Source organism: Ranitomeya variabilis, chromosome 3 (genome assembly GCF_051348905.1).
Source record: "Ranitomeya variabilis isolate aRanVar5 chromosome 3, aRanVar5.hap1, whole genome shotgun sequence".
Lineage (NCBI taxonomy): Eukaryota > Metazoa > Chordata > Amphibia > Anura > Dendrobatidae > Ranitomeya > Ranitomeya variabilis.
Window position 1 is genome coordinate 338,301,757 of NC_135234.1, and position 25,172 is coordinate 338,326,928.

The following is a 25,172-nucleotide window of genomic DNA, read 5'->3' on the forward strand; positions in this document are numbered from 1 at the left end:
AGGTCTACCTATGATGTAAATTACAGACGCCTCTCATCTTTTTAAGTGGTGGAACTTGCACTATTGCTGAATGACTAAATACTTTTTTGCCCCACTGTGTGTGTGTGTATGTATGTATGTATGTGTGTGTGTATGTATATATGTATATATGTATATATATATATATATATACATACATACATACATACATACATACATACATACATACATACATACATACATACATACATACATACATACATACATACATACATACAAGCCCATAAATCCATTAGATGTCGCTTTTGCAAGCCTGCGAGAAAATATCGCCATACGGAGGATGCCATGCGCAAAATACGCTGGCACACCCTGCCTACGGATGACATACGGATCACTATTTTGGGAACATTTCTGCGTATTACGGCCATAAAAAACGGACCGTATTGTCTTACGCCTAGTGTGACGCCGGCCTAAGACTGACGCAAAATGAACATATACCCTGTTGTAATTAAATAAAATCTTTAGTGTATTGAAATAACATAAGGTACTTGGTAGACATTGTTTTTGATTAAAAAAAAAAAAAAATGCATAAAAGCCATCCCAGCAGCGTCAAGGTGTACCCAAATCGGGATGGTCCTAACCTCTATTATTAAAACAATACCATTTGTAGAAGTGACGTCAATATGAATAAGGGCCGAGCAATATAGGGTCTTGAATCCGGGTACACACATCAGGGGCTCTCCAAATGCAACTAAGCGTCCGATCTCAATTCTAGCCAACTTTGCGTTGAAAAAGTGTAACTGCGTTCCTTCCCTTCAAGCTCTGCTGTGCACCCAAACAGTGGTTCCCCCCCGCATATGGGGTATCAGTGTACTCAGGAAAAATTGCATGATAACTTTTGGGGTCCAATTTCTCCTGTTACCGTTGGGAAAATAAAAACAAAAATGGATCTGAAGTAATTTTTTACCCTTTGCCACGACAGCACCCACATTGAGAGAGGGACCCGCCCATAGGAACAGGAAACCTACAGAGATAAAAGGGCGGTCCCCCTCTCCTCCTCAGTTGGTTTCCTGTTGCAGTCGGAAATCCCTGGATTACCTACATGGACGGAGGTGGTTGGAGCACCTCCATGTATCCTGACCTGTGCACCCGCCTGTGTGGTCTCCGTGCGGACAGCAGGGGCTGCGGCGTCAGTAGCAGTGGCGGGGGAGCCACTGCATGCAGCCTCCCCCCCCTTGTCTGATCACTTTCCCGGCAGGTTCCGAGCAGCAAGCCCGGCCTATGGAGGGGAGGACGCAAGTGAGCGGATCGCTTCTAGGAGGCGGCGGCGGCATCTCGTGGGTAAGTGCGCTCTGCCTCACTGAACCGGAAGTAGTTGGAACACTTCCGGTTCGGCCGGCGGCGCGCTGAGAACGCCGCACATTTCAAATATGGAGCCGGGACACAGAGTAATCGTGCTCAGAATGTTGTCTCCAGCACATGAGGAGCATCCACCAGCGGTGGAGCAGGATAGCGCTGGCAAGGACAGCAGCGCTAAGGGCTCAAAATCCGCAGCAAAGCCTATGAGAAAGAGTGGTCGCTCTGTTGAAGGGTCTGACACTCATACAAAAAGTAGAGATACAGATCTACTCAGATTCCGCACAGCGTCTCCACCTCCGAAACCGGTATAATGAGTGCTTCACTGGGTGAGTGTATATAATCCTCTACCTATAAGCTGATTCCTTTCTTCTCTATCCCTCCCCATAGGCTAAGAAAACCAGTAAATCGAAGCATAAGGAGTGTGCCCTGTGTGTAGAACCCCTGCCCGATTCATATTCAAAGAGGTTGTGTCCAAGCTGCATAAATCAGACCTTACAGGACGAAGCTGCGGTTACAACCACTAATATCAGGGCCATAATTAGGCAGGAGATCCAATCTCTGGGATCAAAAAGCCTAAAAAAACAACAAAACAAAAGCTTTTCCCCCTGTCTCCAGTTCAGAGTCTGAGGAGGGCTTAATCCGATCCTCCAGTACCTCGGGATCATCTCCTAGCTCTTCTGAGGATGAGGGCGGAGCATGTTTTCCAGTTGACAGCATAGACCATCTTCTAAAATCCGTGAGAAACACTATGCGTTGTCCAGACACTAAGGGGGTCAGATCAGCACAGGATATTATGTTTGCAGGCCTAGGCTACAAAAAACGTCGAGCTTTTCCCTTCCCCCATGACGGCACACCTGAGAGAGGGGATCCGCCCAGTCAGGACAGGAACCCTACTGAAAATAAAAGGGCGGTACCTCTCCCTCGCTTCAGTTGGGTTTCCTGTCCTGACAGGGACCCTTGTGCTGAACACGGCGGTTCGACTTACCCAGGTCCCGTCCCGGCGTGGAAGAACAGGCAGCGCCTGTGCGTCGGAGGTTCGGGTCCTGGAGGCGCCGTCCGCAGGTCCCCCCGGGTCACTGCGTCCGTGCGGGCGTTGTGCAGCATGGTTGGAGGACCGGGTTCCTTCCATGGCTGCCACGCCGCCCACCCCTCTCTGCCGGCGCGGCGGCCGCTTCCGGGTCGCTCTTCTGACGTCGCACGTCAGGCCCGCTGTGAATGGGCGTGCCCGTGTGGCGTCGGAGGCAGGCGCCGGATCCAAGATGGCGGCGCCCATGAAGAAAACGCCGGCCGGTGAATGAAGACTCCGGCGGCATGGCAGAGAGGGGGAGGGATCACTATTGGGCACCGGAGAGGCGGGGAGTGCAGTGGTCGCCCCATAAAAGGGTGCTGGACCACAGAAGACGCGCTCATGTCCAAAAACTTCGCCATGGAGGTAGGACAACAAGAGCAGCTGCAGCAGTCTTCTTCACAGCAGCAGCAGCCGGAGCTCTCACCAGATGCCTTGCCGAGCCACCAACATACCAGGAGCAGCCGCTCAAGTGGTAAAAACAGTGGTCGTTCCGTCCGGCAAGATTCGTCAACGTCCAGGAGGGACGCTTCACGTGCATCTGTCCAGCCTCAAAAATCGGTACCCTTGATTGTCGGCGGTGGTGAGTGATCTACGTGAATGTATCCCTTATGGTAACAGGGTCCATTTTTCTGTTTTGATCACTAGGGGTCCAGGAAAGCTACCGGTAAAACAAAGAACCGAGAGTGTGCCCTTTGTAAAAACCCGCTCGCAGTGCAGTATCGGAAGGATCTCTGTGCTGACTGCATAAATAAGACTATTCAAGAAGAAACCCCTAATTTCACCACTAGCCTTAAAGCCATAATACAGGCTGAAATAAAAGACTCCTTAAAATTGGCCCTTAGCGAACCAAGAGGGGGAAGCCGTAGGGCGTCTACAGAGTCGGATATCTCTCAGAGACAAGGGAGTCATAAAACATCCCGATCTCCCTCTACTTCCCCAGCCTCGGTCCACTCTTCAGATTCCTCCTCGGACAGTGATTCAGGAGGTCGTCCGTGCCTTCCCACGGAGGACGTGGACAAATTAGTCAAAGCAGTTAGGTCTGCAATGGGCCTTAAAGAGGAGAAGACACCTAGGTCACTAGAGGATGTCATGTTTGGTGGCTTAGAAGAGAGGAGGAAACGCACGTTTCCAGTTAATGCAAAAATAAAAGCATTAATTGAGAAAGAGTGGAAAAGACCTGAAAAAATGGGTTCTTTGCCCTCTTCATCCAAAAGGAGATATCCCTTTGAAAATAAAGACTCTGAACCTTGGGAAAAGATCCCCAAAATTGACGGAGCGGTAGCCAAATGCTTAAAAAAATCATCCCTTCCATTAGAAGACTCGGGTGTTCTTAAAGACCCGCTTGACAAAAAAGCAGATGGTTTTCTCAGACATATCTGGGAAGCCTCAGCGGGGGGCCTGAAGCCAGCAATCGCTGGAACTTGTACGGCCCGCGCTCTGATGGTCTGGCTACAGCAGATAGAGGATCAGCTAAGGGACAAGGTACCCAGATCCGACATCCTTGCCAATATATCCTTGGTGCAAGGGGCAGCAGCCTTTTTAGCAGACTCTTCTGCGGATTCCGCAAGACTAACGGCCAGAGCAGCGAGCTTGTCTAATGCGGCAAGAAGAGCCCTCTGGCTCAAAGGTTGTCCGGGGGATTTACCATCTAAACACAAGCTGTGCTCCATCCCATGTGATGGCCAACTCCTCTTTGGGAAAAAACTTGAAGAAATCCTGGAACATGCAGGAGATAAAAAGAAAGGCTTTCCCAATATCCCTAAAGAGTCCAAAAAACCCTTTTTTCGGAGGAGAAGATTTAATAGAGGTCGCCCCCCAGGAGAAAGAAAAAACTGGGACTTTAGGGATAAGAGAGGCTCAGGCTACATGTTCAAAGGGCCCTCTACATCGGCAAAGAAATCCCCCCAATGACATTACGCCAGAAGTGGGAGGAAGACTCTCCCTCTTCTTTCCGGCCTGGGTAAACATCTCCCCCAGTACCTGGGTCATAAATATAATCAGAGACGGCCTCAAAATAAAATTCACCTGTCCACCCAGACGAAACTTTATTATAACTCCCCGAAGAAAGTCCCAGCAGGAACAATCTGCCCTAGAAGCCGAAGTCCTGGGACTTATCCACAAAAAGGTTCTTCTGGAGGTTCCGGTTCAGGAGGAGGGAGTCGGGTTTTACTCCCCCCTCTTCTTAATCCAAAAACCGGATGGTTCTTGGAGAACTATTATAAACTTAAAAAACTCAACCAATCCATAGAGAACTACTCTTTCAAGATGGAGTCTATAAATACGACCATAAAACTCCTTTTCCAACACTGCTTCATGGCAGTAATAGACTTGAAAGATGCGTATTATCATATACCAATGCATCCGGAATATCAGAAATACTTGAGAGTAGCTCTCTATGTCCAGAACCAGATGAAACATTATCAATACACAGCCCTTCCGTTCGGTCTGTCTACAGCTCCCAGGGTGTTCACCAAGGTGATGGTGGAAGTAATGTCATACCTCCGGTCCCGGGATGTAGTCATTGTCCCATATCTGGACGATTTCCTGGTAATAGGAAGATCAGAGTCCCACTGCACTCATCAAGTATCAGTGGTAACATCAACTCTAAGGGAGCTGGGTTGGATAATAAATATCCCCAAGTCCAGACTGCTGCCAGTAAAATTACAGTCCTTCCTGGGGTTAATACTGGACTCCGAACGTCAGCTCTGCCTTCTTCCAGAAAACAAGGTAGACAAAATAATAAATCTGACCGGTACAGCAATACGCCAGCCGACAATGACTCTGAGAAAGGCAATGTCCCTTCTAGGCTCGTTAACATCGTGTATTCCGGCAGTAGAATGGGCACAATTCCACCTAAGACAACTACAGTGGGAAGTTCTCTCAGCCCAAAGACTGCTAAAAGGGCATTTAGAAGGAAATCTATGTCTCTCCCTGGGCGTAAGGGATTCCCTAGTTTGGTGGACTGTGAGAAACCACCTGACAATGGGGGTCCGGTGGCAAAATCCGGTCATAGACATTATCACGACCGACGCAAGCGGTACAGGTTGGGGGGCTCACCTGAGGTCTCACTCTGTACAAGGGACCTGGTCCATACGAGAAAAGAACTATGGATCAAACGAAAAAGAGCTGTGGGCAGTGGAGAAATCCCTAAGACATTTTCTTCCTTTACTCCGGGGTCGCCATACTCGAATCCTGACGGACAATCGAGCAGTGGTGGCGTATGTCAATCATCAGGGGGGAACGAGGTCCAAAGGCCTCATGCAGGCATCAAACATACTCTTTCAACTAGCAGAACAACACCTGTCATCTCTGTCGGCATTGCACATCAAAGGCACAGAAAACACTCAAGCGGACTTCCTGAGTCGCAGAGGCTTAAGGCAGGGGGAATGGTCATTAAACCCCCAGATATTTCAACAAATAGTCCAAGCCTGGGGCACACCAGAGATAGACTTGTTCGCCAACTCCCACAACAGAAAAGTCAGGAGGTTCTGCTCCTTGAATCCGAGAGAACATCCCTTCGCAGTAGATGCCCTACTGATACCTTGGAAGTTTTCTCTGGCCTACGCATTCCCCCCGATAGTGATGATTCCAGCTGTGATCCGGAAGATCAGAGAGGATCAGGCGAATATCATCTTCATAGCTCCTTTTTGGCCAAGGAGACCTTGGTTCTCCCTTCTAAGGCAGATGTCGGTAACAGACCCATGGATCCTGCCAGAGGTTCCAGACCTGCTAACCCAGGGCCCAGTGACCCACTCTCAGGTGAAGGGCTTCCATCTCGCAGCCTGGAATTTGAGAGGGCGTTACTAAGTCGCCAAGGATTCTCTCCAGGGTTAGTCTCCACCCTGTTGAAAAGCAGAAAACCCATAACCTCTAGAATCTATGGTAGGACATGGAAAAAATTTCTCGACTTCCTGGGGGAACCATTGGGGGAGGTGGCTCCAATAGGTCCTATCCTAGAGTTTCTGCAAGCAGGATTACATCTTGGGTTAGCAACCAGCACCCTTAAAGTTCAGGTTTCTGCCTTGGGGGCCCTATATAATTGTAATCTTGCCTCAAATAAATGGGTCTCACGATTCATAAAATCTTGTAGTAGATCTCGGCCAGTTATTATCCCAAAAATCCCTCCTTGGGATCTAAATTTGGTCTTAGAAGCCCTGACTAAACAGCCCTTTGAGCCTTTGCAGGAGTTATCACCTAAGTTACTTACCCTTAAAACAGTTTTACTAGTAGCCTTAACATCGGCACGTAGGGTAAGTGATTTACAGGCCCTGTCAATATGCCCTCCTTATACTCAGGTTTTTGATGACAGGATTGTTCTAAGACCAGACCCGGCTTATCTCCCCAAGGTGGTTCAAAAGTTCCATAGGAGTCAGGAGATTACTTTACCATCTTTCTGTAGTAATCCTAAAAATCCAGGGGAACAAAGGTTCCACATGTTAGATGTGAGAAGATCTATGTTACAATACATGTCTGTGACTAATCAGTGGAGGAAAGACCAAACCCTATTCGTAGCCTTTCAGGGTAGCAAAAGAGGGTGCGGGGTAGCTAAAAGTACCATTGCTAGATGGATCAGGGAGGCCATTAGTTTATCCTATTCTGCAAGTGGCACTCTGGTTCCTGACGGCATCAAGGCTCACTCCACCAGAGCCGTGGCTACCTCCTGGGCAGAGAAAGCTGAGGTATCAATTGACCAAATTTGCAAGGCCGCTACCTGGTCCTCACCCTCAACTTTTTTCAAACACTACCGGCTAGACCTTTCCTCCTCTGCTGACCTAACCTTTGGTAGAAGGGTGCTCCAAGCGGTGGTCCCTCCCTAAGGTTTCATTCTACAAAATTCTCTCAGGTGTGCCGTCATGGGGGAAGGGAAAACACCAAGGTTACTTACGGGTAGCCGGTTTTTCCGGAGCCCATGACGGCACCCGTATATTCCCCCCCTTTTTTTCACCCTTTCGGTGTGCACTATTGTTTTGGGTGTGTTTAGTTAATATAATGTGGTGTTGGATTGCCATGTATACTAACCAGGGGGGCCTCTCATGCTCTGAAAACCAACTGAAGCGAGGGAGAGGTACCGCCCTTTTATTTTCAGTAGGGTTCCTGTCCTGACTGGGCGGATCCCCTCTCTCAGGTGTGCCGTCATGGGCTCCGGAAAAACCGGCTACCCGTAAGTAACCTTGGTGTTTCCCTGTCATTTCTGCCATCAAAGAACCTTGTAAAAAAAGAATGGGACAAACAAGGGAAGGGGCTTCTCCCATCCTCTTCAAAAAGGCATTACCCCTTCAGTGATGAAGAGTTAGCAGTGTGGTCCAAGGTCCCAAAAGTGGATGCGGCGGTGGCATCCACCTCATAACAGTCATCTCTCCCTGTTGAAGATGCAGGAATCTTACTAGACCCATTAGATCGTAAAACCAAAGCTCTTCTTAAAAGGTCTTGGGAAACAAACACGGGAGCCTTTAAGCCTGCCATATCAAGTACATGCACAGCTAGTTCATTATTAGTAAAGGCAAAGGCAAAGTGATGTGAGAAATTTTACAAGCAGTTCCATTGATTAGAAGTGCTGCGGCATTCTTAGCTGATGCTTCAGCAGATTCTCTACGTCTGGCAGCAAGGTCAGCGGGCCTTGTTAATGCGGCTCGTCAGGCTCTCTGGCCGACAGGATGGAAGGGGGATGCACAGTCTAAATCTAGATTATGTACAATCCCGTGCAGGGTGAGTTCCTGTTTGGAAAGGTTTTTGATGACCTACTCAATAAAGCAAGAGAAAGAAGGAAGGGATTTCCTAAACAGTTTCTTCCTTCTTATAGGAGAGTGTTTCGAAGACTGCCATTTAACAGAAGGAGGTCGTATGAACCGCTAAGAGATCGTTGGGAAACGAAGGAAACAAAACAGAAAGGTGCCTTATTTAGTAACCCCGAAACATCTAGACATGGTAGATACCATCAGTAATGAAATCCCAGTGGGTGGAAGACTGAAATTTTTTCACCGACAGTGGGAGCACATAACTTCAAATCAGTAAATCCTTCGCCTAGTAAAATCTGGACTAAAATTAGAATTCTTTAAACTGCCACAAGACACTTTTATTGTACATCACTGAAAGCGCCGGAACAGCAAAAAGCGCTTGTTAGAAATTCTAAGCCTTTTGGCTAAGAATGTTCTCATACAAGTACCAAGGAATCAGGAAGGGAGAGGATTTTATTCCCCTTTATTTCTGGTTCCCAAACCGGATAGTTCCTTTCGTACTACAATAAATCTTAAAAAATTAAATTCCTTTTTGTATGACCACACCTTTAAGATGGAATCAATAAGATCTACTATTAAACTTTTGTTTCCTAGATGCTTTATGACGGGTCTAGATTTGAAGGATGCGTACTGTCATCTTCCCATTTATGCAGAACACCCAACAATACCTCAGAGTGGCGGTAATCCGTCACTTCCAATTTACAGCTATGCCATTCGGCCTTTCCATGGCTCCTTGGATTTTAACAAAAGTTATGCTCGAGGTGATGGCTTATCTGCGTCATCAGGATACGCTAATAGTGCCTTACCTAGATGACTTCTTAATAATTGGAAATTCAGCCTCACAATGTAAAGAACGCTTGGCTAATACCATTTCATCTTTGCAGGCTTTAGGTTGGATTGTGCACTTCAAAAAATCCAGACTACATCCAGAAACCCTTCAGTCCTTCCTAGGACTAATCTTGGACTCTGTAAGTCAGACGTCTCTTACCAGAATCCAAAAAATTAACCATAATCTCGAAAGTTACTATGGCAAGGTCTAATCCTCGAATGTCCCTAAGAGATGCCATGTCTCTCTTGGGTTCACTCTCCTGCATTCGTGCGGTTCAATGGGCCCAATATCACACTAGAGCCTTACAACACGAGATTCTCTATGCACAATTGCATTGCCAGGGTCATTTAAATACAAAAATTACCCTATCTAAAGACTACTTTGGTGGTTAGATAAAAGCTATTTGTCCAGAGGACTCTCATGGACGATAATACCCTCTAAAATAGTCACTACTGACGCAGGCCCAGAAGGGTGGGGGGCCCATCTGGATCAAAATATAGCTCAAGGTCGCTGGAATTCTGTAGAGATTCAGCAGTCCTCCAACTGGAAAGAACTATATGCGGTTAATTATGCCTTGAATTTTTTCCTTCCCCAGCTCCGAGGATCTCATATCAGAATCCTGTCAGACAACACAACAGTCGTCGTCGTCAAGGCGGAACGCGATCGGGAAGTCTAATGTCTTCAGCGGCAAACATCCTCAATTTAGCAGAACTCCATTTTCTATCACTCACAGCTCTCCATATCAGAGGAGTAGAAAACTCAAAGGCCGACTTCCTAAGTCGCCACACGCTCCGCCAGGGAGAATGGACTCTCAATCCTCAAATGTTCAGGAGCATTGTAGAGATATGGGGTCTTACACAAATAGATCTGTTTGCAACCAGGAAAAACAGACAAGTACAGATATTCGCCTCCTTATGATCATCTAGACATGATAGACAAGCTCCAGTATCCGTGGAACTACGATCTGGCCTATGCTTTCCCACCAATAATGTTAATTCCGTTGGTCATCAAAAAGATAAGGGAAGAGAAAGCAAGGGTGATATTAATAGCACCATTTTGGCCAAAAAGGCCTTGGTTCTCCTGTCTTCTAGCGATGTCAGTTTGCGATCCCTGGATTCTGCCAATGATCCCAGACCTACTGTCTCAGGGTCCATTCTACCACCAGCAAGTGAAAGGTCTTCACCTAACGGCGTGGAACTTGAGGCAAATACTAACGTTAAGAGGGTTTTCTCAAGAGCTAATTAACACATTACTGCTAAGTAGGAAAAAGTCTACAACTTTATTATATAGCAGAGTATGGAGAACATTCCTCAATTTCTATACAAAACCCTTCTCTAGCAAGGTTCCTATTAAAGCCATCCTAGAGTTTCTACAAAAAGGCCTTGCGCTGGGTTTATCAGTCAACACCTTAAGAGTTCAGGTGTCTGCCTTAGGAGCCCTTTATAGTGCTAACATAGCTGGTGACAGGTGGATAGCAAGATTCATTAGAGCATCGAAAGATGTCCACCAGTACATGATGCTTGATGCTTTAACTGAACCTCCTTTTGAGCATTTACATTCTATTTCTCTAAAACATATCACATATAAAGTAGTCTTATTGATAGCCTTGACTTCTGCCAGAAGAGTGGGAGACATCCAGGCTCTCTCCATAGACCCTCTGTTCTTAATGACATACCAGGACAGGGTAGTTCTCAAACCAGATCCATCATATCTCCCTAAAGTAGCAACAAACTACCATAGATCTCAAGAGATTTTTCTGCCTTCCTTTTATGACAATCCATCAAATCCAGAGGAAGAGAAGCTACATATGTTGGATGTGAAAAGAGCAATCTTAAAGTACATAGAGAGAACCCAGTCCTGCAGACAGAGTAGGGCTTTGTTTGTATCTGTTCAGGATCACCGAAAAGGCCACGGGGTCACAAAGGCTACCTTGTCCCGCTGGATCAGAGATGCCATCGATCTTGCATACTTAACAAAAGGCAAAGATCCTCCAGAAGGAGTAAAAGCACATTCCTCTTGGGCGGAGAAAAAAGACATCTCCATCGAGCTCATATGTAAGGCCGCAACCTGGTCGTCGCCTTCAACTTTTTATAGACATTATAGGCTTGATCTATCCTCTGCATCTGACTTGGCATTCGGGAGAGCTGTCCTCAGCACGGTGATCCCACCCAGGTGAAGGTTCTCTGTAAATCTCTCAATGTGGGTGCTGTCGTGGCGAAGGGTAAAAAGCCGGATTACTTACTGGTAATGCCGTTTTAATGAGCCACGACAGCACCCTGTCACTTCCCACCCTAGTTAGTTATGTATAGTTATTTATACAAAATATTCTCATGGGTGAATATAAATAAGATAAAATGTACAAACAAATTACGGACATATATATTTAACAACGGCGGTTCCTCTCGTACTCTGAAAAACAACTGAGGAGGAAAGGGGGACCGCCCTTTTATTTCTGTAGGTTTCCTGTTCATATAGGCGGGGTCCCTCTCTCAATGTGGGTGCTGTCGTGGCTCATTAAAAGGGCATTACCGGTAAGTAATCCGGCTTTTTTGTGGAAAAAAAGTTAATTTTTTTTTTTTAAACATTCCAAAAATTCCTGTGAAGCACCTGAAGGGTTAATAAACGTATTGAACGTGGTTTTTCGCACCTTGAGGGATGCAGTTTTTGGAATGGTGTCACTTTTGGGTATTTTCTATCATATAGACCCCTCAAAGTGACTTAAAATGTGATGTGGTCCCAGAAAAAAAAAAAAAAAAAAGTGTTGTAAAAATGACAAATCGCTGGTCAACTTTTAACCCTTATACTTTTAACCCTTATAATAACTCCCTAATAAAAAACATTTTGGTTCCAAAATTGTGCTCATGTAAAGTAAACATGTGGAAAATGTTACTTATTAAGTATTTTGTGTGACATATCTGTGATTTAAGGGCATGAAAATTCAAAGATGCGAAATTTTCCTCAAATTTCCGTTTTTTTCACAAATAAACACAAATCATATCAAATAAATTTTACCACGATCATGAAGTACAATATGTCACGAGAAAACATTGTCAGAATCACCGGGATCCATTGAAGCGTTCCAGAGTTATTACCTCATAAAGGGACAGTGGTCAGAATTGTAAAAATTGGCCCGGTCATTAACATGCAAACCACCCTTGGAGGTAAAGGGGTTAATACTGGAGGGTATGCTCATCCTGATTTTAGGCACACCTTGACGCTGGTGGGATGGCTTTTGCATTATTTTTTTTTTTTAAAATTTTTCAGTAAGAAAAGGTGTTTACTAAGTGCCCTATTTATTTATATGCACTCTTGCTTTTACTTATTTACTAACAGTAGGGTATATGTTCATTTTGTTTGTGTCTTAGGTTTTGTCATATACAGTCTGTCTCTCTACGGCTGGAGTCTCCAACCCATGGCTCACTGACCACTTCTGTGTGATTTGTGGCTATTTGCACGGCAGCTCAGCGTATATTGGACAGCCATGAGCAGGACAAAGTGGAGTGGGTGGACAAGCCATTTGTTTGTGTCCAACAGCGCTCGTACTTAATAGGAGTGTCATAGAAACAAAATTAAAATCCATAAAGACACATTGGCCTCACATTAAACATATGGCATTAACCCCTTCCTGACATCTGACGTACTATCCCGTCGAGGTGGGGTGGGCCCGTATGACCACCGACGGGATAGTACGTCATACGCGATCGGCCGCGCTCACGGGGGGAGCGCGGCCGATCGCGGCCGGGTGTCAGCTGCATATCGCAGCTGACATCCGGCACTATGTGCCAGGAGCGGTCACGGACCGCCCCCGGCACATTAACCCCCGGCACACCGCGATCAAACATGATCGCGGTGTACCGGCGGTATAGGGAAGCATCGCGCAGGGAGAGGGCTCCCTGCGGGCTTCCCTGAGACCCCCGGAGCAACGTGATGTGATCGCGTTGCTCCGAGGGTCTCCTACCTCCCTCCTCGCCGCAGGTCCCGGATCCAAGATGGCCGCGGCATCCGGGTCCTGCAGGGAGGGAGGTGGCTTACCGAGTGCCTGCTCAGAGCAGGCGCTGGTAAGCCTGCAGCCCTGCACAGCAGATCGCAGATCTGGCAGAGTGCTGTGCACACTGCCATATCAATGATCTGTGATGTCCCCCCCTGGGACAAAGTAAAAAAGTTAAAAAAAAATTCCCCACATGTGTAAAAAAATAAATAAAAAAAATATCCTAAATAAAGAAAAAAAAATAAAAAATATTCCCATAAATACATTTCTTTTGCTAAATAAAATAAAAAAAACAATAAAAGTACACACATTTAGTATCGCCGCGTCCGTAACGACCCAACCTATAAAACTGCCCCACTAGTTAACCCCTTCAGTAAACACCGTAAGAAAAAAAAAAAACGAGGCAAAAAACGCTTTATCATACCGCCAAACAAAAAGTGGAATAACACGCGATCAAAAAGACTGATATAAATAACCATGGTACCGCTGAAAACGTCATCTTGTCCCGCAAAAAACGAGCCACCATACAGCATCATCAGCAAAAAAATAAAAAAGTTATAGTCCTGAGAATAAAGCGATACCAAAATAATTATTTTTTCTATAAAATAGTTTTTATCGTATAAAAGCGCCAAAACATAAAAAAAATGATATAAATGAGATATCGCTGTAATCGTACTGACCCGACGAATAAAACTGCTTTATCAATTTTACCAAACGCGGAACGGTATAAACGCCTCCCCCAAAAGAAATTCATGAATAGCTGGTTTTTGATCACTCTGCCTCACAAAAATCGGAATAAAAAGCGATCAAAAAATGTCACGTGTCCGAAAATGTTACCAATAAAAACGTCAACTCGTCCCACAAAAAACAAGATCTCACATGACTCTGTGGACTCAAATATGGAAAAATTACAGCTCTCAAAATGTGGTAACGCAAAAAATATTTTTTGCAATGAAAAGCGTCTTTCAGTGTGTGACGGCTGCCAATCATAAAAATCCGCTAAAAAACCCGCTATAAAAGTAAATCAAACCCCCCTTCATCACCCCCTTAGTTAGGGAAAAATTAAAAAATTAAAAAATGTATTTATTTCCATTTTCCCATTAGAGTTAGGACTAGAGTTAGGACTAGAGTTAGGACTAGAGTTAGGACTAGAGTTAGGACTAGAGTTAGGACTAGAGTTAGGACTAGAGTTAGGACTAGAGTTAGGACTAGAGTTAGGACTAGAGTTAGGACTAGAGTTAGGACTAGAGTTAGGACTAGAGTTAGGACTAGAGTTAGGACTAGAGTTAGGACTAGAGTTAGGACTAGAGTTAGGACTAGAGTTAGGACTAGAGTTAGGACTAGAGTTAGGACTAGAGTTAGGACTAGAGTTAGGACTAGAGTTAGGACTAGAGTTAGGACTAGAGTTAGGACTAGGATTACATTTACGGTTGGGAATAGGGTTGGGTGTGTCTGGGGTTACTGTTGGGATTAAGGTAAGGGGTGTGTTTGGATTAGGGTTTCAGTTATAATTGGGGGGGTTTCCACTGTTTAGGCACATCAGGGGCTCTCCAAACGGGACATGGCATCCGATCTGAATTCCAGCCAATTCTGCGTTGAAAAAGGAAAACAGCGCTCCTTCCCTTCAGAGCTCTCCCGTGTGCCCAAACAGGGGTTTACCCCAACATATGGGGTATCAGCGTACTCAGGACAAATTGGACATCATCTTTTGGGGTCCAATTTCTCCTGCTACCCTTGGGAAAATACAAAACTGGGGGCCAAAAAATAAGTTTTGTGGGAAAAAAAGGATTTTTTATTTTCACGGCTCTGCGTTGTAAACTGTAGTGAAACACTTGGGGGTTCAAAGTTCTCACAACACATCTAGATAAGTTCCTTGGGGGGTCTAGTTTCCGATATGGGGTCACTTGTGGGGGGTTTTGTACTGTTTGGGTACATCAGGGGCTCTGCAAATGCAATGTGACGCCTGCAGACCAATCCATTTAAGTCTGCATTCCAAATGGCGCTCCTTCCCTTCCGAGCTCTGTCATGCGCCCAAACAGTGGTTCCCCCCCACATATGGGGTATCAGCGTACTCAGGACAAATTGGACAACAACTTTTGGCGTCCAATTTATCCTGATACCCTTGTGAAAATACAAAACTGGGGGCTAAAAATCATTTTTGTGAAAAAAAAAAAAAAGAATTTTTATTTTCACTGCTCTGCGTTATAAACTGTAGTGAAACACTTGGGGGTTCAAAGCTCTCAAAACACATCTAGATAAGTTCCTTAGGGGGTCTACTTTCCAAAATGGTGTCACTTGTGGGGGTTTTTAATGTTTAGGCACATCAGGGGCTCTCCAAACGCAACATGGCATCCCATCTTAATTCCAGTCAATTTTGCATTGAAAAGTAAAATAGCGCTCCTTCCCTTCCGAGCTCTGCTATGCGCCCAAACAATGGTTTACACCCACATATGGGGTATCAGCGTACTCAGGACAAATTGCACAACAATTTTTCAGGTCCAATTTCTTCTCTTACCCTTGGGAAAATAAAAAATTGGGGGCGAAAAGATCATTTTTGTGAAAAAATATGATTTTTTATTTTTACAGCTCTGCATTATAAACTTCTGTGAAGCACTTGTTGGGTCAAAGTGCTCACCACACATCTAGATAAGATCCTTAGGGGGTCTACTTTCCAAAATGGTGTCACTTGTGGGGGGTTTCAATGTTTAGGCACATCAGGGGCTCTCCAAATGCAACATGGCGTCCCATCTCAATTCCAGTCAATTTTGCATTGAAAAGTCAAATGGCGCTCCTTTCCTTCCGAGCTCTGCCATGCGCCCAAAAAGTGGTTTACCCCCACATATGGGGTATCAGCGTACTCAGGACAAATTGTACAACAAATTTTGGGGTCTATTTTCTCCTGTTACCCTTGGTAAAATAAAACAAATTGGAGCTGAAATAAATTTTGTGTGAAAAAAAGTTAAATGTTTATTTTTATTTAAACATTCCAAAAATTCCTGTGAAACACCTGAAGGGTTAATAAACTTTTTGAAAGTGGTTTTGAGTACCTTGAGGGGTGCAGTTTTTAGAATGGTGTCATACTTGGGTATTTTCTATCATATAGACCCCTCAAAATGACTTCAAATGAGATGTGGTCCCTAAAAAAAAAATGGTGTTGTAAAAATGAGAAATTGCTGGTCAACTTTTAACCCTTATAACTCCGTCACAAAAAAAAATTTTGGTTCCAAAATTGTGCTGATGTAAAGTAGACATGTGGGAAATGTTACTTATTAAGTATTTTGCGTGACATATGTCTGTGATTTAAGGGCATAAAAATTCAAAGTTGGAAAATTGCAAAATTTTCAAAATTTTCGCCAAATATTCGTTTTTTTCACAAATAAACGCAAGTTATATCGAAGAAATTTTACCACTATCATGAAGTACAATATGTCACGAGAAAACAATGTCTGAATCGCCAAGATCCGTTGAAGCGTTCCAGAGTTATAACCTCATAAAGGGACAGTGGTCAGAATTGTAAAAATTGGCCCGGTCATTAACGTGCAAACCACCCTTGGGGGTGAAGGGGTTAATTATAACTGGGAAAATGAAAGAGCTGACACTTCAACCTCAATTGAAGTGGGGACCTCCTACAGTGACCAAGTAACTACAACAGACATCTGCTCTGAGAACTAGTCACTAAGGCTTGGATTCGTTTTCTCTGAGGCAGAGGATTACACTTCCAAGGGAAGAGCTTCCTCTGTTCAAAGGGCTTGTCTGAGACACTTTGGAGTCAGTGATGAATACTGGGGTTTTCATTGATTTGATTAATTATGGGAGATATATTTTCGGCATCGTAGCAGGGGATCAAACATAATGTATTCACTTGCATCACTGTAAGATCATTCTAAGGCCTGCGTCACACTAGAGAGTTTTACGGACGTATGAGAGGCGCAAAAACTACGCATTGCACACGGACCAATGATTCTCTATGGGGCAGCTCCTATCTGCTGTATATTTCTCAGCCGTATTTTATGGGCATAGAAAATCGCAGCATGCTATATATATACACACACACACGCACGCACGCACGCACGCACGCACGCACGCACACACACACACACACACACACACACACCGCTAGATAGCAAAAGTCGGTAATTGAATTACCGGCTTCTAAGCTATCTCCTTATCAAACCCGACAGGATATGAGACATGGTTTGCGTAAAGTAAACTATTTCATATCCTTTTTTTTTTTCTTTTTTTTTTCATATTCCTCACTACTAATGTTGGTAGAGTGTGTGTGCAAAATTTGGGGGCTCTAGGTGTTAAAATAAAGGGTTAAATCGCGGGAAAAAACTGGCGTGCGCTCCCGCGCAATTTTCTCCGCCAGAGTGGGAAAGCCAGTGACTGAGGGCAGCGGTGGGATATGGGGTAATAAAGGGTTAATGTCACCATGCTATTGTAAGGTGACATTAAGCCTGGTTAATAATGGAGAGGTGTCAATAAGACACCTATTAATTATTAATCCAATAGTAGTAAATGGTTAATAAAACACACACATTAGGAAAAATAAAAATAAATACACAGGGTGTTGTAATGACGACCCTCGTTCTGTAGAAGAAAAAAGCAACAGTATCCCATACCTTTCCGGCGCTCAATCACGTCACACACTGAACGTATCCCACATGAACTCTAGCATGGGAATTTTTCTGAATATTTTCTCACGCTGTAGTTCATATGAGTTTATGCCAGCAGGGGGCGCATCACTGCAAGTCTACAATGCTACGTTCCCCTGCTTTCAATTCATTCCCCAGTTTTTACAGTCAGCATAGCTGCATTAGCAGACTCCTGGCTGTAAGTTTTTTTTAACCCCTTCTGATGGATTTACAGCATGGGACGTGACTGAGCGCCGGAAAGGTATGGGATATTGTTGTTTTTTTCTTTTACAGAACGAGGGTCGTCATTTGGATTAAGAGTATAATAAACTATTACAACACCCTGTGTCTTTAGGAAAAAAGTATTTTATTGAACTAGTGTGTGTGTGTGTGTGTGTGTGTGTGTGTGTGTGTTTTATTAACCATTTACTACTATTGGATTAATAATGGATAGGTGTCTTATTGACACCTCTCCATTATTAACCAGGCTTAATGTCACCTTACAATAGCAAGGTGGCATTAACCCTTTATTACCCCATATCGCACCGCTACAGGGGAGTGGGAAGAGAGGCTATGCCAGAATAGGCGCATCTTACAGATGTACCTTTTCTGGGGTGGCTGGGGGCAGATGTTTTTAGCCGGGGGGGGGGGGGGGGGGGGCAATAACCATGGACCCTCTCTAGGCTATTAATATCTGCCCTCAGTCACTGGCTTTCCCACTCTGGCGGAGAAAATTGCGCGGGAGCCCATGCCAGTTTTTTCCGCGATTTAACCCTTTATTTAACCCTTTATTTTAACAGCTACAGCCCCCAAATTTTGCGCACACGCTCTTCTAACATTAGTAGTGAGGAATATATATATAAAAAAAAAAGGATATGAAATGGTTTACTGTATATAAACCATGTCTCATATCATGTCGGGTTTGGGAAGGAGATAGCAAAAACCGGCAATTGAATTACCGGCTTTTCTGCTATCTAGCTCTGTATGAAATATAGAGATAGAGATGTGTGTTTATATAGATAGATAGACTGTATATATGTTTTCACAAATATTTGAGCCCATGGATCCATTCTATGTCCATTTTGCAAGCCGGCGAGAAAATCTCGCCGTACATATTACATACGGAGGTTTACATGCGCAAAATACGCAGCCACACCCTGCCTACGGATGACATACGGATCACTATTTTGGGATCATTTCTGCGTATTACACCTGTAAAATACGGACCATATTTCTCTACGCTGAGTGTGATGCCGGCCTAACCCCTTCAACTTTATATTGTCCGATGGATGATGCTATCCATACCATGTTTCATCCCTAAAGAAAGGTAAAATCAATATTATGGAATGGCACCATTTAATAACTACTTACGAATGGATGGCAGGTCTCCAAGCCAGAAGATGGGCTTTATCTGGCCCATATGACAACATTTTGGTTTATAGAACCCCCCTGGAGACGGAGGTGTATACGCTCATTGTGATTCCCCAATAACCGTCCTAGTAGTGAAAGCAGCCTCGTCCATCACTCATCAGTAAATTATGTAATTGCCCTGACCATTAGAGGCAGCGGAGTTGCGTCTCTCTGACAGTGATGGCAGCAAAGGGCTCTGCCCGCTGTTATACGTGACAGAGTATATTGAGCTGTGTTCAGAGGGAGTGTTGAGAGATTTATGGCTCTCTAATTCAGATAAGCAGCTTGTTGCCAATAAAAGATTTAAATTGGAGCTTTTGGAGGTGAGGGATGAAATACAATAGTCATTGTCTCTTTTCTTTTTTAGATTCACCACAGAGTACTTCCATGATCCTGATCGTGGCTATGGCATGGGAGTAGTACACGTGTTTGAAAAACTTCAAAGTGGGGAGTACCATAATGTCTTCACTCCAGCTAAGGAACAGTTCAATGGGAGAGGTTCCTTTGGGAATGGAGCCGCCATGAGAGTGGTCGGGATTCCTCTGGCTTTTCCAAATATTCAAGATATTATAAAGGTTACTACTGCTTTAATACAATAGTATGAGCTTTTTTTCTTACATTGCTTTATTTCCTTTAAGGCTATGTGCACACGTTCAGGCTTTCTTGCAGAAATTTCCTGACCAAAACCAGACATTTTCTGCAAGAAATCCGCATGCGTTTTTTTGCAGTTTTTTCCGGAGATTTCCTAATGCAATAATATAGTGGGAAATTCGCAAAAAATCCGCAAAATTAATGAACATGCTGCGTTTTTTACCACAATGCTTTTTTTTTCGCGGAAAAAACGCATCATGTGCACAAAAATTGCGGAATGCATTCTAAATGATGGCATGCATAATTAATGCTTTTTTTTATAGCGAAAAACGTGAAAAAACGCGAAAAATCCGCAACGTGTGTACACAGCCTAAAAGAAAAAAAAAACTACAAAAAAAGCTTACTGTGACTTTAGGAGCTATGGATAGTTGAATATTTGTAAACTAACATTGTGCTAAAGACCCAAAATTGACTAATCTTTAAGAGATTAAAGGGACAAAGCTTTTTTTTTTTCCTCCCCATCTAAGAGCCATAACTTTTTTTTTTTTTTTTTTTTTTTTTTCTTTTTTTCTTTTTTCCCATCAATTATACTCGTTTTTATTTACCATGTCCACTATATGGTAAAACTGATGGATAAGAAATTGGGAAATTTGTAAGAAAACCTTTTATTTTTGTCACCATTTTCTGAGACCCATAGCGTTCTCATTTTTTTGGATATGGTAATGTAAAAGATCTTCACTTTATTGCAATGTTGCAGCGGCCAAAAAACATACTTCTGGTGTTTTTGAGTCTTTTCTTCTTTACTCCATTAACTGATCAAGTCATTTATTTTATATTTTGATTGGACTTTTATGAACACAGCGATACCAAATGTCTAATTTTTTTTTAAACATTTTTTTTTTTTCACACTTTAGTTAATAGTCTAGGGAACTTGAAGCTGCAATCGTCTGATCGCTTTTGCTATTCATAGCAGTACATCAGCACTACTATGTATAGAGAAAATCACAATTTCCTATGAAGGCCAGCCACAGGCTGGTGTTCACAGAAGTATTGGAATGACAGGCATGGCGGTCATCAAACCCAGGTTGCCATGACAACCCCTCGACTCCCCTCGATCACGTCAAAGGCGCACCAATGGTACCTTTGAACAATGTGAACCCCTGTTGTACAAGTTAAATGCCGCTGTCGAAGATCGACAGTTGGATTTAACCGGCTAACAGTCATAGGCTCCACTCTACCCCATGGCTGTTAGAGACACATGATGGCGTCATATGCCCTGAAGGAGTTAACTTTATTCATGGGCCAGTACCAATATGGCAATATCAGAATTTTTTTTTTTTTTGTATTGTGACTTTTATACAATATATGACTATTTTATAATTATTATTATTATTTTTTTTTTTTAAAGCGCTATTTATTTTATGGCGCTTTACATGTGAAAAGGGGGCAAGTATAGACAAATACAATAAATATGAGCAAAAACAAGGCACTAACAGGTAGAGGGAGAGAGGACACTGCACACTTTTTTGTTATACTGTTTAAGACCTGGATACTTTAAAAAAAAAAAATAAAATATCGTAGGTTTTATGTAGGATTTTGTTTTACAGCTTAAAAAATTTATGAAAAAAACAAAACCCTGCAATCTATACCAGGCCTCTCCTCCGGCAGGATGTGATTGGCTGGCTGTAAAGTATTGCAGATCCCATAGAGATAGCAACCCCATCGGCACACTGCAATCGCTTTGTGGGTTTCACTAGACTGACAAAAGGAGCTCTCTACCTTTCTCAAATTCTGACACTGTCACTATTCCTATGTGGGATTTAACGGTTCGGATCAGTGAGCATGTCAGTCCTAGGGTTACAGCAGGAATCTGGCTCTTGTAGCTGATCGTATGCTACAGCTTCTGTTCCATTGTGATCAGCATGGCATATTTATCATGGAGCCAAGTGTCATGTGCTCCTGATGGATATGTAGCCTTTAAGGGGATAATCATGCAGTAGTTGTCATATCAGAAATGATAACATACTATGTAGTTGTTTGTTGCTCATTTGACTTCGAATCCCTGATTTTAGAATTTGCATTTTCTTCCTACTTTAAGGCCTCATTCAGATGTTCGTGTTTCACATACCCATACCCATTATTGTCTATAGTTCACATGTCCGTGTTTTTTTTTCACAGTCCTTGTGTCCATGCAAAACTTGTATTGACACTTTCATCCACAATACCAAGTATATGGTTTTGTGCAAAAAAGCACAAGGATGGCATCTGTGTTCCATTAGTGTGCTGTCCACGTTTAACCAAGTCCGTTGTTTAAATAAAGATGTGTGAATGACGCCTTAAGTTGTGAAAAGGCCGTCCATCTTCACCGCCATTGTGATCCCAGGGTTCCTGGTGTTTGACTTTGCTCCTGCTACTATTACACACATGGCAGTAAGCACTACCAGTGTGTCAGCATCTCCATTAGCCTTTTTAATGACATGGTCAGTAGTGCATACTGCACGTAAGGAGTTTGTCAGAGGGAGGTTACTCCCTCTTTAACTCAGTCAGCTTCCTGCAGCACAATCTTGAGGAGTCAATGATTGTTATGGCAACCAGAGACCTAATAGATTGTGAAAACAAAATAATGATTATTCTTGCACAGTGATAGCCACAAAACAAAACAAAAAAAAGCAAAACTCCAGACTTACCGTAACCTTTTTGCTCATCCCATGCAAGCTAAAATTAAGTGATTGATCCAAAATTCTTTGGAACCCAAAAAAGGAAGCCATAATTACTATAGCTCGTTACTCAAAATATAAGCCCTCGTAGAGCTCTGTGCTCTGACTTGCTGCAAGTAGTCTGGCAATGTCTACCCCATCTACTGAGCATAAACGTTTACCGGGAGTTGGAAGTACAGGTGCATCTTGACCTCGCCTGGTAGAGTGTTGTGTTAGAACTGAAGATAAAAAATGCTGAATGCCGTTTAGTCAGTAATCCAAAGTTGTCTCCTTGAGGAACATATAAAAGTAGATGCTTTTTTAATATACACTTGATGTGGCTTTCCTTTCTGAGCAGGCTCCAGTGGAGCACCACTTGTGTCACTGAGATGTGCAGTTTAAAAAAACGGAATAAGTTGCCGGAATAAGTCATTGACGGATTCCGGTGCCATAGGCTTCCATTATATGAAACGCTGGACCGCGCCGGATCAGGCGCTGTCCGGTTTTTCGCCGGACACAAAAAACGTTCTTTTGTCCGGCCGCCGGATCCAAAATTTTTGCCGGATCCGGCGAAAAACGGACGAAACTTAAAGCAATCCAGTGCTAATACGAGTCTATGGGAAAAAAACAGATCCAGGGGGCGAAAAACGGCGAAAAACGAATGTGTGAAAGTAGCCTTAGGCACACAGTAAGTAGAGATCAAGAAATAGTATACGATTGAAAAAATAATGTTACATCTTTGAGATCATTTCTATGAAAGGCTGCTTCATTTAAATTATTAATCAAAACTGTCTAACGGAAAAACTCTGGTTGCTACAAAGATTGGTTTTCAATGGGAGGATCAAACAGAAAGGTGCACAAGTACTTTTCACAGTTTATAATCTCATTTGGATCTAGTCTCCATAGGGATTAAGAAGAAAAATGATGGCCCTATAACTAAAACATTTGTTTTCTTTACACAGTATGCTAAAATCAGTGGAGAACTGACACATGCATCCTCACTGGGCTACAATGGGGCCATTCTTCTGGCCCTTGCCGTGCACTTTGCTCTTCAGGGGAATCTGAGCCGGGAGTCTTTCTTGGAACATCTTCTGAGCAACATGCAAGAAGTTGAAGCTGATGAAAAGTCTCGGAGTGATGCTATGGAGTAAGTTATATGTTTGTATTCTTTATGGGTTCTGCTGTTGTAAAGTTGCATTAATCGAAGTATGTTTATTGTTTACCAGGCACAACTGCATATTTTTTTAAGCATAGTTGCAGCAAGGGGTTCAGCACTGTAAGGAGCCAGAGACTTCTGAGCAGGTCCCCAACACAGGCAATTACCCGGTTACAACTGCAGATGTGCATCCTAATGATATTGAACTTCTAAGCACAAATCACACAACTAAACAAAATGAATAAAAATAGTATCTCTTTATTACTATATAAAATGTAAGACAAGTGCTCTAAAAATCATATAATTAAGAACAAACAGAGGTGGAGGAGCATGATATCGCTTCATAGGTAAAGGTAACTCGTCTGTATTGATACATTGTAGGAAGTACATTGGGAATCAAGTAAAAGCCAGCGAGCCTCTGTAGCAGCAACTGTACATAAAGGGTGAATGCCCAGCAAAGTCTAAAATATGTAGTGTAACCCATTAATGGTAGATGCCACGAGGTAAACATCATAAACTGTATGTGTAATTATACAATGTTCAACATAAGTGAGCACACCCCAAAAGATTTGTCAGAATTAACCAGAATTCAACCACAGGTAAGTCTGTACATTAAAGGGAACCTGTCAAACCCCTCAGGCGGTCCCATTAGCGTCCCCGGCGCCTGCGCTGTAAGTTCGAATACAGGCACCAGGAACACTAATGAAGCAAGAGGAGGTGGCGCCCGGCGCGCACAGGCCCGGAGTAACGGCTGTGCTGCGTCTGATTAGGAAGGAAAGTCCCGCCCCCTGGACGATTTCACGGTATGAGGGGGCACATTTTATAAGCGTTTATTTCAGCGTGTGCAGGGAGCATAACTAAAAGAGCCACCTTGTCAGAATGCAGCATTTGTGCTGCACAAGGTGGGTCTTTTAGTTACAAAAGCCTGAGGGGGGTGACAGGTTCCCTTTAAACCAGTGTCCAGCAGACAATTGACTATAAAAGGTACCTGTGGTACCACATGGAAGAGAACTGTCACAAGATCTGAGAAATAAAATAATTTCTTTGCACAAAAAAGGTGAATGCTACCATAAGATTAGCAATTCACTTCGCTGTCAGAATATTGTAGCAAGTGACACACAATTTTAAAAAGATGGAATTGTAGCCATCCCGCAGAGGCACTTGACCACGGAAGTTAACAACTGAACAGTAGTATCGTTTGATGGGAAGGATTGAAGAAAATTGACATGTAAGTTCACTGCAGATAGCCAAAGAAGTAGAAAGTATTTCTTGTGTCACAGTATGGCATACACTGCAGAGGAATGGGATGCATAGGTGTTGTCCGTAAAGGAGGCCTCTTAAAGCCCATACATAAGAAAATCCACCTACAATTTGCTTGGACCCGTGCTGAAAAATAAGACTACTACTAGGGCTTTTTACTCTGGAGTGATGAGACCAAAATAAAAGTTTTTGGAACTGATGGTGTCGCAAAGGTGAGGAGCACAAAGATAAATACATGGTTCCTACAGTGAGATATGCTGGTGACAGTGTCCTTATGTGGGGCAGCATGAGTGCTGCTTTCGGGAAGCTACCAGATGTACTGCTCTATATTGAAGATACTACCATCACTCCGTACCCTTAGTCGACATGCATTTTTCAAATATGACAGTGATCCAAAAAACACATCTAAGGCTGCTGTTGCATTTCTGAAGAACAGGGTGAAAGTAATTCCATGTCCAAGTATGAC

At 43.5% G+C, this 25,172-nt stretch overlaps 1 protein-coding gene across 3 annotated transcripts in view; it reads left to right on the forward strand.

Annotated features, from left to right (window-relative positions):
- Positions 1-25,172, forward strand: part of ADPRS (ADP-ribosylserine hydrolase) — a 120,091-nt gene that overhangs the window by 88,284 nt on the left and 6,635 nt on the right. For all 3 annotated transcript variants that reach the window (XM_077295827.1, XM_077295825.1, XM_077295826.1), the window contains exons 3-4: positions 19,371-19,578; positions 23,253-23,437. In XM_077295827.1, coding sequence (XP_077151942.1) covers positions 19,371-19,578; positions 23,253-23,437 — 393 coding nt within the window. The remainder of the gene's footprint in view (positions 1-19,370; positions 19,579-23,252; positions 23,438-25,172) is intronic.